Source organism: Mauremys reevesii, linkage group 4, assembly GCF_016161935.1.
Source record: "Mauremys reevesii isolate NIE-2019 linkage group 4, ASM1616193v1, whole genome shotgun sequence".
NCBI lineage: Eukaryota > Metazoa > Chordata > Testudines > Geoemydidae > Mauremys > Mauremys reevesii.
Genome location: NC_052626.1, coordinates 88,343,473 through 88,362,392, shown reverse-complemented (window position 1 = coordinate 88,362,392; position 18,920 = coordinate 88,343,473). Strand labels below are relative to the sequence as shown.

General features: G+C 45.5%; 1 protein-coding gene across 4 annotated transcripts in view; it reads right to left on the bottom strand.

Moving 5' to 3' along the window:
* Nucleotides 1-18,920, bottom strand: part of BBOX1 (gamma-butyrobetaine hydroxylase 1) — an 81,876-nt gene that overhangs the window by 10,112 nt on the left and 52,844 nt on the right. For all 4 annotated transcript variants that reach the window (XM_039533202.1, XM_039533203.1, XM_039533201.1 and 1 more), the window contains one exon: nt 1,639-1,744. In XM_039533202.1, the coding sequence (XP_039389136.1) occupies nt 1,639-1,744 (106 nt within the window). The remainder of the gene's footprint in view (nt 1-1,638; nt 1,745-18,920) is intronic.

The window sequence follows — 18,920 nt, the reverse complement described above, 5'->3', positions numbered from 1 at the left end:
ACTCATAAGTTTTATATCTTGATCATTTCTCCTGTTTGTCTCCTCTCTGAATTAAACACACCTAGAATAACATTTTCAAAGCTGCCTAAGCTATGCCCAGTTCCCATTAGTTTTAATCTTTTCAATCTCTCCTCATGTGGAAGTATCCTCAGGCCTGTAATGGTTTTCTTTCCCAATCTCTGAACTTCTGTTTTTGTTATATTATTTTTCAGATAAGGTGGTCAGAAATGGACACAGCATTCGAAGTAAGGAACCCTACTGAACTGGCTAATGACGCTGTAATATAGTCAATATCATTTTTGTGCAACATACTGCATCCTAATATGCAGTTTGCTCTTTTTGACTTGCACATTACACAGAGGTTTTCCTTTAGCTGTCTGTGGTGGTTCCCTGATATTTTTACTAGGTAATTACAGTTAATTCAGTCCCCGGTAGTATGAGTATTTCAAATGTTTTCTTCCAATGTGCACAACCTTCCATTTGTCAAAAGTGAATTTCATTTGCCATCCTTGCTGCCCAGTCAGCTGGTTTTGTTAGGCCACTCTGGAGTACCTCACATTCTTCCCTAATCTTGATTTACTTAAATCATGTGGTCTCTTCTTACTGTTCACTGTCTTTTCTAGATCATTAATGAATATTTTACACAACATTAGCACTATTATAGGTCGATGGCTCACCTTTTGCTACATGGAAAACTGACTATTTATCCCTGCTCTTTTCTGTCTCAGCCAACTTCTAATCCATGACACAGAACTTTACGTTCACCCCATGACTAGCTAATTTCCTTAATAGCTTCCTGTAAGAGACTTTGTCAAAGTTTTATTAAAGTCCAAATAAATTATATCCACCAGTTCTCCTTCATCTACTAGTTTGTTGACTCAAAGAATTCCAGCAGACTGGAGCAGCAATTTTTCCCATTATAAACATTTGATGCTGAAAGAAAATTAATGACTGACAATGCATGGAAGTAAACATCACTGCTATTGATTTTACTTGATCCTCCCTGTGCCATCTCATTCAGTACAATTTAGGAACAAGTTTTCCTTAAATATTATTTTAAATTATTTTCAACTTCTAGAGAAAGTGATGAGGTGACTTGATCCCAGTCCATAAATACCACAGAGAATGTATCTGGTATGAGGGAACCTTTTCATTTAGCAGACAACTGCATAAATAAAGCCAATGGCTAGAAGCTGCAATTAAATTCAAATTGGATATAAGATGCAATTTTTAATTTCAGTGAGGGTGATTAAGCATTAGAGCAGCTAACTAAAGGAAGTGGTGAATTACCCATCATTTGGAGTATTTAAATCAAGACCAGATGTCTTTCTAAAAAGATATCCTCTAGTTCAGCCACAAGTTATTGGGTTTGATAGTGGTCACTCATATAGCAGGAAAGAATAATTCGCTCCATTGTAGGAATTACTGGTGTAATTCTATGGCCTGTTATATGGGAATTCAGACTAGATAATCATAATTCATCCTAAGGATTGATGAACTTTAAAAAAAAGGAAATACATCAATTTTACATATATCTAAGTTTTGTTCAGCAGACACATTACCTGTCGCTTTTTCAAACTATAGGAACAATGAGATTTTCCCCCTTGCTTTGTGGAAAAGTCAGTAGGTTCCCCTTACCCCCGGTGGATGTTGCAGAACAGGGTAATCAGTGTGAAAACTTAGCTTCCCAGATGTGTAAGCCACATTATTAGCATCCATTTTGTCTTCCACTTGCCAAGTAGGGCTTTACAATGAAAGAAAAAAAAAAGAGGAAACACGTTAAAGCCGTCTGCCATTTAAGCCAGAAACGTACAATGAAACTATGAAATCTCAATACAAAAGAGCTATTAAAAATTGCTGGATACAGAATTATTGTTATAATGAGAAGGGAACAATGAGTCACCAGTGCCCCTCACAGCACTAAACTGGCCATTTCAGCAACTGTGCAACGGAAGCAGTCACTTCAAAAATGATGCTAGTGTATGCGGAATAGGCCAGATAAGTTGCCCCCCGTGCTATACCTCTGAGGGTATTGCCTTTGCTTTTCTAGTAAAAGCTCTGAGAAAAGTATTGTGCCAGCATTCAGTGGAAGGACAGGACCTCAGCTGGTGTAAATCAGCATAGCACCTACTGGGGTTGCAAAGGTGTACGAGAGGACAGCATTTTTGGCACGTTTTGTTCAATTTTGTCATTTCCATTTCCCCAAAAGAAAGAGTGGAAGCATTGTAAGTTGCATTTCTTTTTCAATGAATTTTAAGCCTTTAAATGACAGGGGAAATGTCAGATACAGAGTACCCTTTACAACATGGCCTTTCTCATATTCCCTTAAAAGAAAAATCTCTGGATGAAAGACGTCAAGATATAATTTCTTGCCGTTCCTTTTGTACTTTCTGAGAGCTAGTCCCATTATTTTTCCTCTACATTTTTATTAAATTTCAAGATGGATGAACTAAAATCAGCATGAGTCTTGCTGACAACAGCGACAAATTATATATTGTAAGGTGGTTGAGTACAAAGACAAACAGACATCACATTGCAATGCAGTCAAAATATGTTTCAAATGACACACCATGCAGAAAAGTCTAAGGCCAAAAACCACATGTTCTGGTTTGCACAAAGTTCATACAATTGAATACAGTTCATGGCAAACGTGTAATATAGATCCAGACATTTGTCTGGGAAGTGTAAGTCAACATATGCAGTCCTTGTAATCACTGAAGAAGACATGATTTAAAAAGAAAAATATGAAAACTCATTTCCCCTTGTGAATTACTGCAGACTAAATATACAAAACACAAGCCATTTGAAATATAGAGATAATGCTTATTTTTTATAAAATGCCCAGGCTAAACTTGAAAACACAGTTCAAAATGATTTATATATTGTATACAAGAACTTTTGCTTTGGGACAAGGATTTTTAAGTATAGGTATGCCAAAAAATCTAAAGGCAGATTTATAAAATTGCTGGGAAAAAAACCCAGAATAATATTAACAAATGTGTTTAACTCTCATGGGGAAATTCATTTAATTATATGGTATAGTAAGTATTCATCACATGTGACTTCAGTTCTAAAATATGAAGACCTCAACCACATTTGCACAGTTACTAATTTTAAGGCCAAAAAAAAAATGTGTTATATCATCCTTGTCATTAGTGTTGAGGGTAGCTTTGTCGTGGTAGGCTCCAGAGCAATTTAATGGCTCCAAAGCACTTTAATCTACTGTAATGCTCTTGCTTCTGAGAAAATATATACCTCTGGTGAAATAAAAATATATTATAGAATTACTGTGACATTTTACAAAAAGGCACTTTCATTCTGTTAAAAAAGGTAGTGCTATGAGAGTTAATCCACTGGAACATTCCTTCCATGTAAGGAGATTCTATCAAAGATCAAGTTACTAACTTACAGCCAAATATTGATTAAATGCAAAAAGCTACATTAATGCACTGTCCAGCTTGAAAATGTAATGCACAGGAGTTAGGAAATTAGACCTTAACATTGATAAAGAGGTAGAACTCAGTCACAGGGAGAGTTGCTGTCTGATGAGAGTGCTGGTGCAAGTGGTAAGGGAGGAAAATGTGGACTCCGATCCCTCAACAGAGAACAAAATGGGCTGGGAATGCTCTATGGATCAGTAACAAAGGTAACAAAGGTCAGATTCCAACTTCAGTTGCACAGCCTGCATGGCAGAAAATCAAGCACTGTGCAGGTACAACAATCGTGTGTATTACACAGCAATACATACCGCCCACCTGAGATGAGAAGCTAGCCTGTTAGCTGTGACTGGGAATCACTGGCACTGAAATCTGCAACCATACTGAAAGTCAGGCCACAATAATTAAAAGGTCCTGGAACCCAAGCCCAGTTTAGCGAAAATATACCACGTTTTTGTATCTGAAATGGGAAAACTCAGCATGAGGCTGGGGTTCTCTAGCCACTGAAAGCATAATAAAATATATGTTTGAAAATATTTGACTCAGAGGAAAATAACAAAGTGAGTTTCTGGCTTTATAAGAGGTACTAGAGAGACTACGGGCTTGTCTAAATGGTGGCAAACCACACAAAGAGGCATAATTTGTGAAGTGCTCTAATGTGTTGCGCTGTAATTCCCTATGTTGGCACACTCTGAAAAGTACCTATGTATATACTCGTTCATAAGCCGAATATTTTTGGTAAAGAGCGGGGGTCAGCCTATAAACGGGTCTACACCAAAATGTGATGATTTTAAACTCTCTGGAATCATTGAATTGAATATCTAATACATTGTCATTTTGTTTACCTGCAGTGTCCGCAGGCATGGAGCCTCTCAGCTCCCTGTAGCTGTGGTTCGCCGCTCCCATTGGCTGGGAACAGCAAACTGCGGACACTGGAAGCTGAGGGGCTCCGTGCCTGCAGACGCTCCAGGTAAACAAAATGTCTCAATCTGCCAGCAGCTTACCCTGACGGGCTGGGAGCCAAAGTTTTCCAACCCCTGAAATATAGGGTTGGCTAATGAAAGGGTCATACAGTTTTTGCTATTTTTACCTAACCATCTTGTGGGGGTCGTCTTATAAACGAACGGGCTAATGAACGAGTATATACGGTACTTTGCATTGGTGTAGTTCCGTTTCAGCTACCCCAGGAATCTCTTATGTATCTATTTGTCCAAGCTTTCTCAACTGACTGAAGCAGGAAACCCCAATTCTTAGCCAATCATCTTCTGCTTTATAGCTGCAGTATCTAGGGAGTGCAATTTGTCTGATCCACTCATCCAGAATATCAGAGAGTGAATGGAACCCTATATGGTATAGCGACATACATAGAACTTGGAGGGAGCAGCACGAGTTGAAGAAAAAAGAACAGTTTGGAAGATGCACCAGGAAGCCAGTCTATGCGCCCATGGCTGGCATGCAGACCGCGGCATCTCTGTAAATAGTTATCCTAATAGTCAGTTTAGTTTTAGAAACAGGGAGTCCTCTCAAGTTATTACCCAGCACGCAGTACATAAAACATACATTAACCCTAAATATTTTGTTAAGGACTCCTTTAAAAATGGGTGATGATAAATAAAAATAAATGTACATGGTTTCTGTGCTCCAAAAGGACATCTGGGCAAGATTAAAGACTTGTGCTTCTTTCTTCATTTGTGGGAGCTGCATTTACTGTTGTTCTGTTATTGGGAGAACCTGTAAACTGGTTGGGATATTTATTTAGCAAGGCTGCCAATCTGAAATGTATAGTTTGTTTCTAGTGTTTGTTAGACCATTGGATTTGAGTGCCATTAAAATAACAAGGAATTATTAGGAATTATTATTTTATTACAGTTTTTTTAAAAACCCTCAACATTGCACATAAGCACTAATTGAACTTCTTTGTTAGGGTCTAAGAAATTGATTGCAAAGTCTTTCGCTAAGTCTTTTGCTAAGAACTGCTTGTTCAATAGGTTCTTACTAAAAAATGTGCAGTTGGGCTGCATATAGAAATGCCAACACCAGATGCTGAAATTTCCTAATAATTCATGTCTCAAAATGAAACGCATTAAAACTGGGGGGAAAGATGCTAAATGTAGCCAGAAAAATCCTCAGGAGATAAATGAGTAAGTGTAACTGAATATTAAGTCCCCCTCTATTCTATGATCTTTTCAATGAATTCCAACTACAATTGACATATAAAAATCTGAGAACAGGCTAAAATTGTTATAAAAATCTTGAAAAAGACTTTAATGTGCTACATTATATAGCCTAACAAACATAATAACTACATAAAAAACAGTTACCTTTTCTGTAACTGCTGTTCTTCGAGATATGTTGCTCATGTCTATTCCACAATAGGTGTGCATGCTCGCCACGTGCACCGGTGCCGGAAGTTTTTCCCCTAGGGGAGCGCCCCAGCAACCCTTGGAGTGGCGCCTCCATGGCATGGTATAAGGGGTACTGCACTGTGCACTCCCCCCACCCTCAATTCCTTCTTACCAGACAACTCTGACAGAGGGGTAGGAGGGCGGGATGTGGAATAGATGTGAGCAACACATCTTGAAGAACACCAATTATGGAAAAGGTAACTCTTTTTCTTCAAGTGATTGCCCATGTGTATTCCACAATAGGTGATTCCAAGCTATGTCCATTGGAAGTGGGTAGGAGTTCACAAATTCTCAGGACGGAGCACAGTCCTGCCAAACCCGGCGTCCTCTCTGGTTTGGGAGATGATCGCATAGTGCGAGGTGAACATGTGAACTGAAGACCACATGGAAGCCCTACAAATGTCCTGGATGAAGACGTGGGCCAAAAAGGCAGCCGACAAGGCTTGTGCCCGAGTCGGGTGCACCTTCACAATTGGTGGCAGAGCGATTCCTGCCATGTCATAACAGGTATAGTCAACAAAGTGATCCAGTTGAGTGAAGATCGGCCAACCTTTCATGCGCTTGGCCAGGTGATGAACAGTTGTGAGGACTTTCCGAATGGCTTAGTCCGCTCCAGGTAGAAAGCCAGAGTCCGTCTCACATCCAGCGTGTGGAGATGGCGCTCCTCACTGGATTCATGGGGTTTGGGGCAGAGGACCAGTAGAAAAATGTCCTGACCCATGCAATAGGTGAGAGGAACGAAAAGTGTGGGCAGAGCTGGACCTTATCCTTATGAAACACTGTGTATGGGGCCTCGGAGGTCAGGGCCCTGAACTCCTAGACCCACCTGGCAGATGTGATTGCAACCAGGAAGGCCACGAGAGGTCTGACCAGAAGCATGTGGCTAGCGGCTCAAACGGGGGCCCCGTGAGATGGGCCAACACCAGGTTTAGGTCCCACTGCGGGACTGGGGGCCTAACATATGGGAAGAGACGATCCAACCTCTTAAGGAATTGGCCAGTCATAGCATGGGAGAATACCGTGTGGCCCTGCACTGGAGGATGGAAGGCCGATATGGCTGCCAGGTGCACCTTGACTGACGAGGGCACCAGGCCCTGGGCTCTAAGGTGAAGGAGATAGTCCAGAATAAGCTGGATCGGGGTGGTGACTGGGGAAACTCCCCACTCGTCTGCCCATCTGGAAAACCGAGACCCCACTTTTCCAAGTAGGCTCGGTGTGTGGAAGGTTGCCTGCTTTCTAGGAGGAGGACATATTGAACCCCTTCTGAGCACATCCTTTCCTCCCTACCTAACCACTGAGCAGCCACACCATGAGGTGGGGTGCCGCTAGGTTGGGGTGGAGGCGGTGGCTCTGGTACTGGGAGAGCAGGTCCGGGCAGGACCACAACGGCCATGGCGAGGCAACTGCCAGGCCCATGAGGGTCCTGTACCAATGCTGCCTGGGCCATGCCGGGGCAATCAGAAGGACCCAGGTCTTGTCCGTCTTTATCTTTTCCAGGACCTTGCCGATCAGTGGGAATGAGGGAAAGGCATAGAGAAACTGGCCTGACCAGGACAAGAGGAAGGCATCAGAGATAGCATCCCATCCCAGCCCTCCCGGAGCAGAACTGGGGACAGCGATGGTTCTGCTGAGTCGTGAATAGGTCCATCTGGGGAGTTCCCCACACTTGGAAAAGTCTGTGCATCACCTCTGGGTGGAGAGACCACTTGAGCAGGGACTTCTCCTCTCAGCACAAGTGATCCGCCCGTGTGTTCCAGGCACCTGGCAGATGGAAGGCCTGTAGGCAGATGTTGTGGGCTATACAAAAATCCCACAGCTTGAGGGCTTCACGGCAGAGGGCAGAGGATAGGGCCCTGCCTTGCCTGTTGAGGTAAAACATCAAGGTCATGTTGTCCGTGAAGACCCTGACCACCCTGCCCTCCAGGTGTGCATGCCAGCCGTACCACCCTGAGTTCCTTGACGTTTATGTGGAGGGTCAGATCCCGAGCCAACCACAGACTGTGGGTCTGAACGTTCCCCACATGGGCCCCCCATCCCAGGTCCTACGCATTGGACACCAGTTCCAGCGATGGGGCCCTGCCACTGAACGAGACTCCTTGAAGCATGTTTCTTGGGGAGGACCACCACTGAAGGGAGGCGATCACTGGTTCGGGTACCATGAGGATTTTGTCCATCCTGTCCCTGGCCTTAGAGAACTCCGAGGCCAACCAGAGCTGGAGGGGCCTCATCCTGAGTCTGGTGTGACGGACCACATACGTGCACTCCAACATATAACCCAAGAGCTGGAGGCATGCTCTGGCTATTATCATCGGAAACCTTGTGACTGGGTCGATGAGCCCCTTCAGGGCCTTGAACCTGTCTGGTGGAGGGAGGCTCTGGCCAACGAGGCATCCAGGACTGCCCAGATAAACTCTATGCACTGAACCGGGACTAACGTCGACTTGGTGTTGTTTACCAACAGGCCCAAAGTGGTGCACGTGGACAGAAGGAGCACCACGTGATCCCGCACCTGCGACCGGGAGCTGCCCTTGACTAACCAGTCGTCCAGATAGGGGAAGATCTGGACCCCCCCAGCGCCTAAGGTAGGCTGCTACCACTGACCTACATTTTGTGAATACCCTGGGGGCAGTGGACAGGCCAAACAGGAGGACCGTAAATTGGTAGTGTTCCTGCCCCACAACAAAATGGAGGAAGCGTCTGTGCCCCTCGAATATATGAATGTGGAAGTACGCGTTCTGCAGCTCGAGGGTGGCGTACCAGTCCCCGGAATCCAGGGAGGGGATGATGGAGGCCAGGGAGACCATGCGGAACTTGAGCTTCACCATGTACTGGTTCAGGCCTCGCAGGTCCAAGATGGGCCTGAGCCCCCTTTGGCCTTCGGGATCAAGAAACAGCGGGAGTAGTATCCCTTGCCTTTGAACTCCCCCGGGACCGCTTCCACCGGTCCTAGGGCCAGGAGCTGCCCCACCTCCTGCTCGAGCAGAGCCTCATGCAAAGGGTCCCCCAAGAGGGACGGGGGTGGGGGGTGGTTGGGCTGGGTGGAAGTAAACTGGAGGGTATAGCCCCAGGAGATGGTGTTGAGGACCCATCGGTCCGAGGTCATCCGCGACCACTCCGGGAGGAAAGCACACAACCGATTGGAGAAAGGAAGTTTTATTAAGGGTGGATCCCTGATGAGAACTGGCAGGGCACCCCCCGGTGTCCCATCAAAACTGCAATTTCCCCGCCTGTTTGCCCTTGGAGGACCCAGGTTGGGGGGCAGGTTGAGACTGCCTCTGTGGGCGCCTCTTATTGTCCTGCAACTTCTTATAAGCAGCCTCATATTTTGGGTGGGTGGCCTGAGCGGGAGTCTGCTGTGGCTTGAACTTAGGTTTAGCTGGAGCCAGAATATAGAGACCCAGAGTCTGGATAGTCGTGTGGGAGTCTTTCAGGCCATGCAGCTTTGTATCTGTTTGTTCCACAAACAGAGCTTTGCCGTCAAACGAGAGGTCCTGCAGGGAGGTCTGCGCCTCACTGGACAGCCCAGAGAGCAGGAGCCACAACGCTGTTCTGATGGACGCTGCGGAGGTCATGGGCTGCACGGCCGTGTTCGCTGCATCCGAAGCTGCTTGGAGGGTTGCCCTGGCAGCCGCTGTACGCTCCTCCACAAGTGCTTTGAACTCCTTCGTGTCATGCTCCTGGAGCCCCACAGATTTAACTCATACAGGCCCCGAAGAGCCTGGTGGTTCACCATCCATAAGTGGAAGCTCGAGGACGAATACATTTTCCTTCCAAAACAGTCCAGCCTCCGTGAATCTTTATTTTTCAGGGTAGGGGCTGGCTGGCCCTGCCACTCCCTGTGGTTGACCAACTTGACCACCAGGGAGTTAGGAGCAGGGTGGGTGTATAAGTAATCATGTCCCTTGGTGGGTACAAAATACTTGCGTTCCACTCTCTTAGAGATGGGGGCCAATGACGCCGGTGTTTGCCACAGGGCATTTGAAATTTTTGCCACGCCTTCATGGAGAGGCAAGGCCACCCTGCCTGGTGCCGAGGAGGACAGCACATTAAATAGTGAGACCAAGGGCTCCTCCATCTCCTTTGCTTGGAGGTGGAGGCTTGATGCCACCCTTTTAAAGAGTTTTTGTTGGGCCCTAAAGTCCTCCTGTGGGACGGAGGGAGGCAGGGCCGTAATCGCCTCATCCAGGGAGGGTGAGGAGGCCGGTGCAGTACTTTCAGTGTCCACCGGCACCAGAAGGTCCACCACCTGGTCGGTCTCCGGGCACGGTGCCGAGGACGTACGTCCCACCGACTCCGTCCTCAGAGGTCTGGAGAGGGAGGACGATGGTCCTTCTGAGGCTCTGGCCACCGAGCCTCCATTTGGGGCTGTGTTGGGTGCCAAGGTGCCCACTGGTACCATTGGGCTGGCCACTGCACCTGCTGTGGCACCGGCGGGGCTGGTTGTTCGGCTTGACTTGCCTGGCACATTGATGGACTACGAAGAGAGGCTGGGCTGACATATGACCTGCCGCTGTCCGGAATGGGAGGAGCAGTGGTGCTGGGAGTGATGCCAACCACTGGACCGCGATCCCGACATGGAGAACCGGTACTGTCGGTAACAGCTGCTCCATAATCGGCTATGACGGGCGATCTCACCTGTGATGGTGAGACGCCAGCGATTGACGCCCAAGGCTGCAGAGGCGGAGCAGTGGCCGGGTCCTGGAGCGGAACGCCGAACGGGTATGATGTCGACGTCTGTGCCATGACCAGCTGTGATAACCCCTCTGAGACGAGGATCTTTGGCGACATCTGCCTTGGTCCTGTCAGTGTTCGCTCCTCGAGGCTGAGCGGTGCCGAGAGTCTCGGTCGGACGGAACCCAACCAGACAGTCTGGTGGGTGTCGAGGGCCATCCACGTGGACTTTGCCTTGAACAGTCGCTGGGCGGCGAACGGCGTCGGGAATGTTCCCTCGACCAAGACCGGTACCAAGCCGTGGGCGAGTGCAGAAATCCCAGTGGCGGCTTGCATCTGGAGCACGGGGCCGACATTGGCGGTGCTCCTGGTACCGGCCTGGACATAACATCCCAGGCTGCCTGCAGGGCCTCTGGCGTGCAGGACATCCGAACATCTGGAGAGGCCTGCTCTGAATTGGCCGCGCTACTCCGCTCGACTTGAGTCAGCGGCATAGAGGCCGGTGGGGATCAAGGACTGCCCAACATGAGTCTAGCCTCTGTCCCGGGTTAACTCCAGTGCCGCGGCAAAGAAGGCCTCTTTTTAGCCTTCTTGGCTTGCCCCGTGGATTGGGAGCGGTGCCGACTAGCTGATGGCGCCGAAGGGTCGCCACGCACCGACACCCCGGTGCCGACTCAGAGTGGTGCGCCGGAGCCAGGGTCAGTGCCGGCTCCATCAGAATAGCCTGGAGCCAAATGTCCTTTTCTCTTTTGGTCCGAGGCTTAAATGACTTGCAAATCTTGCAGATGGATTTCCCCCAAACAGTGCAGACACGTGTGGATCACTCAGTGGCATCGATCGCCTACAAGTGTCACAGAACTTAAACCCCGGGGTGTGGGTCATGCCTCGGCCTGGGCGCTCTAACTAAACTAAACTAACTAAACAACTAACTAACTACAGGTACCATACCCTGAACAAACAAGCACTTTTGGAGATGAGCTACAGCAAAGCTGGAGCAGAGCAGTCCCAAAGCACCTTCACTGGCGGCAAGAAGGAACTGAGGGTGGGGGAAGCACACAGCGCCCCTAAACTGCACCATGGAGGTGCCACTCCAGGAGTCGCTGGGGTGCTCCCCTACGGGTACTTCTGGGGAAAAACTTCCGGCACCGGTAGCACGCACACCTATTGTGGAATACACATGAGCAATCATTCAAAGAACTGTATTCATATGCATTAACCTATTTCCTTAAATATTTACTATGCATTTACTTCATACAAACCCATATTAAAACACTTAAAGCTATTTTTCAGATTTTACAAATGACAATGATAATTTCTTAAAACCCTAAAGTAATTTAGGGTGAATTTTGCCTCTGTGCAGAGGGCCAGTGCAAGACCTATGCATATATTCATAGATTCCAAGGCCAGTAGGGATCATTGTGATTATCTAGTTTGACCTTCTGTATAACACAGGCCATAAAACTTCCACAAAATAACTCCTTATGAACTAGAGAAGATCTTTTAGAAAACCATCCAATCTTGATTTAAAAATTGCCAGTGATGGACAATTCGCCAGGACCCTGGGTAAATTCTTCCAATGGTTAATTATGCTCACTGTTAAAAGAATTACACCTTATTTCCAGTCTGAATTTGTCTAGCTTCAACCTCCATATATTGGATCATGTTATACCTTTCTCTGCTAGATTGTAGAGCCCATTAACAAATATTTCTTCCCATGTAGATACATATAGACCAGTGGTGGGCCGAACATGGCCCATCAGAGTAATCTGCTGGTGGGCCAAGAGACAGTTTTTTTACATTGACCGTCCACAGGCACAGCCGCCCACCGCTCCCAGTGGCCACGGTTTGCCGCTCCTGGCCAATGGGAGCTGCAGGAAGCGGCCGTACCTGTGGACGATCAATGTAAACAAACTGTCTTGCGGCCTGCCAGCTTATTACCCTGACAGGCCACAAGCAGCCTGTGGACAGGTTGCCCACCACTGTTATAGACTGTGATCAAGTCATCCCTTAACCTTCTCTTTGTTAAGCTAAATAGATTGAGCTTCTTTGGTCTATCACTACAAGGCACGTTTTCTAATCCTTTAATCATTCTGGTGGCTCTTCTCTGAACCCTCTCATTTATCAACCTTTTTGAACTGTGGATACCAGAATTGGACAGTACTCCAGCAGCAGTTACACCAGTGCCAAATAAAAAGCTTATGAGCCTCTTAAGTCTCATTTAAACATTAAGTTGAGGGTCTTAGTGGGATTTAAGTGGTGCATAAGCTTTGTGCTGGCCCTTCTCTGTGCAGGGTGGATTTCATCCATGATTTATGACACAATCCATTAGCAAAACCTCTTTTGTAAAGATCTGGCTAGTTACACCCTCAAAATTACTGGACATTCAGTTAGGGATGAAACCACTAATAGCTAACTACAACTTGATGGCAGCTGAATGACACTCAAGAAGATGGTGTCACCTTGAATATAATATGTGTGTGTGGGTGAGAGTGAGAGAGTGCAGCTACTCGATCATCAGAAATGAAGAGTATCAGTTGAGAGAGGAAGTGAGGTTCAGCCACCATCTGCCTAAATTTCTGTTTTCAGTCTCTGAGGCTAAAGTCTCTCCTAAACAAAACAAAAGAATGTATTCATACAGGGTTAAATGTTCAAAACACAGTGGCTCCACTATGTCTGCAAACTATGAACATGTATGCAGAAAATGGTAACCATTACCTGACCCAAAGCCAAGTGAAATCAACAGGTCTTTCTAATGATGTCAGTGTGGTTTGCATCAGACTTCATGTATGCAGGTAACTATCTCTTTGTGTGCACATTCTTTGCAGGTGCAATTAAACAGTAAAACTTTGGAAATTTATTTCTTATTTTCATAATAGTAAGATTTAGTACGTATTAACGTTTTACATTTTCAGAGCACTGGACAATATTAACAAATGAGTTCTCACATCTCTGTAAGATAGTTAACTACTCTATTATTATCTCTGATTTAGAGGTGGGAAAACAGAGATTTAGAGAGGACGAGTACACTTGCCCAAGGCTCAGCCCAAAGGGTTTCTGGCTTTGAACTCTTAGGCCATGTTCAGAAAGAGGGTTCAGAGAAGAGCCATGAGAATGATTAATGGATTGGGAAACTTGGCTTATAGTAACAGTCTAAAGAAGCTCAATCTATTTATCTTAACAAGCTGTCTGTAGTGTATATTATTAGTTTCTATGCTTGCAAGTTTGGCAATCTGTTTCAAAAAATGAATGTCTGCTCAACAGATTTTTTTCCACAAGCGCTCACAGCTGTATTAGTTTATATACCCTTCTATGCATATCTTCCCTTTTATAATAAGCTGCTCTCCTTTGGCACTAGACAGTAAAATAATATTTCTCAGTGTCATTCTGTACACAGGCTGTTGATTCCATCGTGTTACTGATTTGTTTTTATTTGCATCCAAAGGCCAAATACTCTGAAAAGCTAGTCTCGTGATTTAAAATTTGCCTTTCACAACTAGAACACTCATGACATTTCACTCTGAGATGCTAAGTTCTACACCAACTTTACATTTTCATTTATGTAGCAAATATTCTATAGTGAACATGCCAATTTGCAAATGCTTTGACTAAGGTTTTAAACAATAAAAAAATTCCTGTACTTTCTTTTAAATGTTGAGCTACTGGTCAAGTTGGAAATGTGGCACAGTTGAAATCGTCTTTCTATATCCTGGCTAACAAAATGAGTTTTGGAGAAGTGAGGCAACTTACAAACCTTTTCCCTTTCATTCATAATATGACATCATAGCCAAGAGCTTTCCCTGAAATGTTAATTACAGTAACTCCTCACTTAATGTTATCCTGGTTAACATTGTTTCATTGTTACGTTGCTGATCAATTAGGGAACATGCTTGTTTAAAGTTCTGCAATGCTCCCTTATAACGTTGTTTGGCAGCCGCCTGGTTTGTCCACTGCTTGCAGGAAGAGCAGCCCGTTGGAGCTAGCTGGTGGGGGCTTGGAACCAGGGTGGACCGGCAGCCCTCCATCAGCTTCCTGCTCTCCAAAGTTCCCTGCCCGGCAGCCGCCCAGCAGGTTATCAGCTGCCGGCAGTTCAGCTATCCCTCCCCCCACTGCCATGTGCTGCTCCTGCCCTCTGCCTTGGAGCTGCTCCCGGGAGTCTCCTGCTTGCTGTGAAGACGGGAAAAAAGAGGGCTAATGTCAGGGTGTCCTCCTCCCTGCCAACAATGCCAACGTGGCTAAACAATGGCATAAAAGAGGTGTTTAGAGACACAAAGACATCCTTTAAAAATTGGAAATCAAATTCTAGTGAGGAAAATAGAAAGGAACCTATTTTCTGGCAAGTCACATATAAAAATATATTTATGTAGGTCAAAGAAGAATTTGAAGTGCAACTAGCAAAAGACAGAAACTAACAACAAAATTTTTTCTAAGTACATCAGAAACAGGAAGATTGCCAAACAATCACTGGGGCCACTGGACGATCAAAATGTTAAAGGAGCACTTAAGAAAGAGAAAGCCATTGCAGAGAAGCTAAATGAATATTTTGCCTCGGTGTTCACTGAAGGGGATATGAGCAAGATTCCCATACCTGAGCCATTCCTTTTAGCTGACAAATCTGAGGAACTGTCCCAGATTGAGGCATCAAGAGAGAAGCTTTTGGAAAAAATCAATTAATCAAACAGTAATAAGTCACCAGGACCAGACCAGATGGTATTCACCCAAGAGTTTTGAAGGAGCTCAAATATAAAATTGCATAACTATTCACTGTTGTACGTAACCTATCACTTAAATAGGTATCTGTACCAGATGACTGGAGGATAGCTAATGTGATGCCAATTTTTAAAAAAGACTCCAGAAGTGATCTTGGTAATTACAGGCTGGTAAGCCTCATTTCAGTAGGAGGCAAAATGGTTGAAACTATAGTAAAGAACAGAATTATCAGACACATAGATGAACACAGTATGTTGTGGAAAAGTCAACACGGCATTTGTAAAGGGAAATTGTGCCTCATCGATTTATTAGAATTCTTTGAGGATGTCAATAAACACATGGACAAGGGTGATCCAGTGGATATAAAGTATTTAGACTTTCAGAAAGCCTTTGGAAGGTCCCTCACCAAAGGCTTTTCAGACAAAGTAAGGATTCATGGGATAAGAGGGAAGGTCCTCTCATGGATCAGTAAGTGGTTAAAAGGTAGGAAACAAAGGGTAGGAATAAATGGCCAGTTTTCACAATAGAAGGCGATAAAGAGCAGAGTCCCTTAAAGACCTGTACTAGGACCAGTGCTGTTCAACATAATCATAAATGATCTGGAAAAAAGGGTAAAAAATAAGGTGGCAAAGTTTGCTGACAACACAAAATTATTCAAGATAGTTAAGTCCAAAGCTGAATACAAAGAGTTGCAAAGGGAATCTCAAAAACTGGGTGACTGGGAAACAAAATGGCAGATGAAATTCAATGTTGATAAATGCAAAATAATTCACATTGGAAAACATAATCCCAACTATCCATACAAAATGATGGGCTCTAAATTAGCTGTTACTGCTCAAGAAAGAAATGTTGGAGTCATCTTGGATAGGTCTCTGAAAATATTTGCTTAATGTGCAGCAGCAGTCAAAAAAGCTAAGAGAAAGTTAGGAATCATTAGGAAAGGGATATATAAGAAGACAGGAAATATAATGCCACTATAGAAATCCATGATATGCACATATCTGGAATACGGTGTACAGTTCTGGTTGCCCCATCTCAAAAAAGAGATATTAGAATTGGAAAAAGTAGAGAGAAGAGCAACAAAAATGATTAGGGGAATGGAACAACTTCCATATGAGGAGAGAATAAAAAGACTGGGACTGTTCTGATTGGAGAAGAGATTGAAGGGGATACGATAGAGAGCTACAAAACCATGAATGGCGAGGAAAAAGTGAATAAGAAAGTGTTATTTACCCCTTCACATACCACAAGAACCAGAGGTCACCCAATGAAATTAATAGGTGGCAGGTTTAAAACAAACATAAGAAAGTACTTCTTCACAAAACTCATGGTCAACCTGGGGAACTCGTTACCAGCGGATGTTGTAAAGGCCAAAAATATAACAGGGTTCAAAAAGAATTAGATGAGTTCCTGGAGGATAGGTCCACCAATGGCTATTAGCCAAGACAGTCAGGAATGCAATCACATGCTCTGGGTTTCCCTAAACCTCCTACTGCTAGAAGCTGGGACTGGATGGTAGGGAATGGATCACTCGATAAATGGCCCTGTTCTGTTCCCTCCCTGTGAAGCATCTGGCACCGACCACTCATGCAGTATGGCCGTTCTTATGTTCTGAACTTCAAGACGTTAATCTGTTTATTTTGTCAAAAAGAAGATTGAGAGGTGACTTGATTACATTCTACAAGTACCTTCACAGGGAGAAAATACCAAGATTAAAAGGCTCTTTAATCTAGCAGAAAAATGTATAATATGAAGCAATGGCAGGAAACTGAAGCCAGACAAATTCAAATTAAAAACAAGGCACAAGTTTTGAACAGTAAAGATGATTAACCATTGGAACAAACCACTAAGGAAAGAAGTGGATTTTCCATCTCTTGTCTTCAGATCAAGAGCTTGTCTACACTTGAAAACATTACAGTGATAGAGCTGCACTGCTGCAACTGCAGTGCTTCAGTGTAAACACTACCTATGCTAATGGGAGGCGTTCTCCCATTGGCGTAGGCAATCCACTTCCCTGAGAAGCGTTAACTAGATTAATGGAAGAATTTTTCTGTTGACCAACTGCTGTCTACACACTGGGGGTTAGATCAGCATAACTACGTTGCTTAGGGATGTGGATTTTTCACACTCTTGAGCAACGTATCTATTGTGATATAAGCTCCCAATGTAGACCAGCCTCAAGAATGGATGCCTTTCTGGAAGGTATGATTTAGTCAGCTCAATGCAGGGGGAACTGGTATGATATACAGGACGTTACACAAAAATACCCAATTGTCCCTTCTGGCCTTAAAAATCTATGAATCCATTAACTGTTTCCAAATCTAGTTCTTAGCCCAGTATAGTTGATAAGATTAGCTCCTGAAAGCACTAACCTGTTACTTTACTGAAGCTGACCTGAAAATCCATAATAGACTTAGACAATTTTTCCTTGAGTATTAATACAGTAAGTATGCTTTTGAGCCAACATCTGGGGCTTGCTTTATTCATTGCTAAGTGCCAAGAAAGCTCTGGTAGAGCTGTCTGGATATGGAGCAGAGTATGTCTGTCGCCCTTTTTAAAGCATCCTGTTGGGAGGGCAGCAGCTCCACTCTGACTCTAAAGTAGGGCTATGGCTTAATAATACAATTTATCCCTAAATCTCTAACTCTTGTAGTTCCTAAAGTATCTGCTGCTAAAATCATGTCAGAACTGAAATGGAATGGAAAGCAATACAGTAATCGGAATGATGTGATTTTAAAGCAGGGGTGGGCAAACTTTTTGGCCCAAGGGCCACATCTGGGAATAGAAATTGTATGACGGGCCTTGAATACTCACAAAATTGGGGTTGGGGCGTGGGAGGGGGTGAGGGATTCAGGGTGGGGCCAGAAATGAGGAGTTCAGGATGCGGGAGGGGGCTCCGGACTGAAGGTGGGGGGATGAGGACTCCGGTTTGGGATGCGGGCTCTGGGGATGAAAAGTTTGAGGTGTAGGAGGGTGCTCCGGGCTAGGCCTGAGGGGTTTGGAGGGTGGGAGGGGGATCAGGGCTGGGGTGGGGTGCAGGAAGGGGTGCAGACTCCGGCTGGGGGTGTGGGTTCTGGTGTGGGGCTGGGGATGAGGGGTTTGGGGTGCAGGGGGGTGCTCCAGGCTGGGATTGAGGGGTTCAGAGAGCGGGAGGGAGATCAGGGCTTCAGGGTTTGGGGTGGGGGGGGTTGATGGGGTGCAGGTTCTGGGCATCGCTTACCTCAAATGGCTCCCAGAACCAGCGGCATGTCCCTTCTCTGGCTCCTACATGGAGGCTGCCCTGTCCACAGGCACCGCTCCTGCAGCTCCCATTGGTTCTGGTCAATGGGATATGCGGGGGTGGCGCTTGGAGCAGGGGCAGCGTGCAGAGCAGAGCCCCCTGGCTGCGTAGGAGCCGGGGGGAGGGGCATGCCACTGATTCCAGGAGCCATGTGGAGTGACCCCCAACCCTGCTCCCCGGCTGGAGCGCCAGAGCGGGGCAAGCCCCAGCCCCCACTCCCCAGGGGGAGCTCGAGGGCTGGATTAAAATGGCTGGTGCCGTAGTTTGCCAACCCCTGTTTTAAAGTCTGATATCTTGTGAATGGCCAAGAATAGAAACATTTGCCAGTACAAAAGCTTTTAAGGGCAGAAAATATTTAGAAGCACTGAGTGAGGTTTTCAAAGCTGAGCAGAGGATTCAGCTACACAACTCCCATTAAAT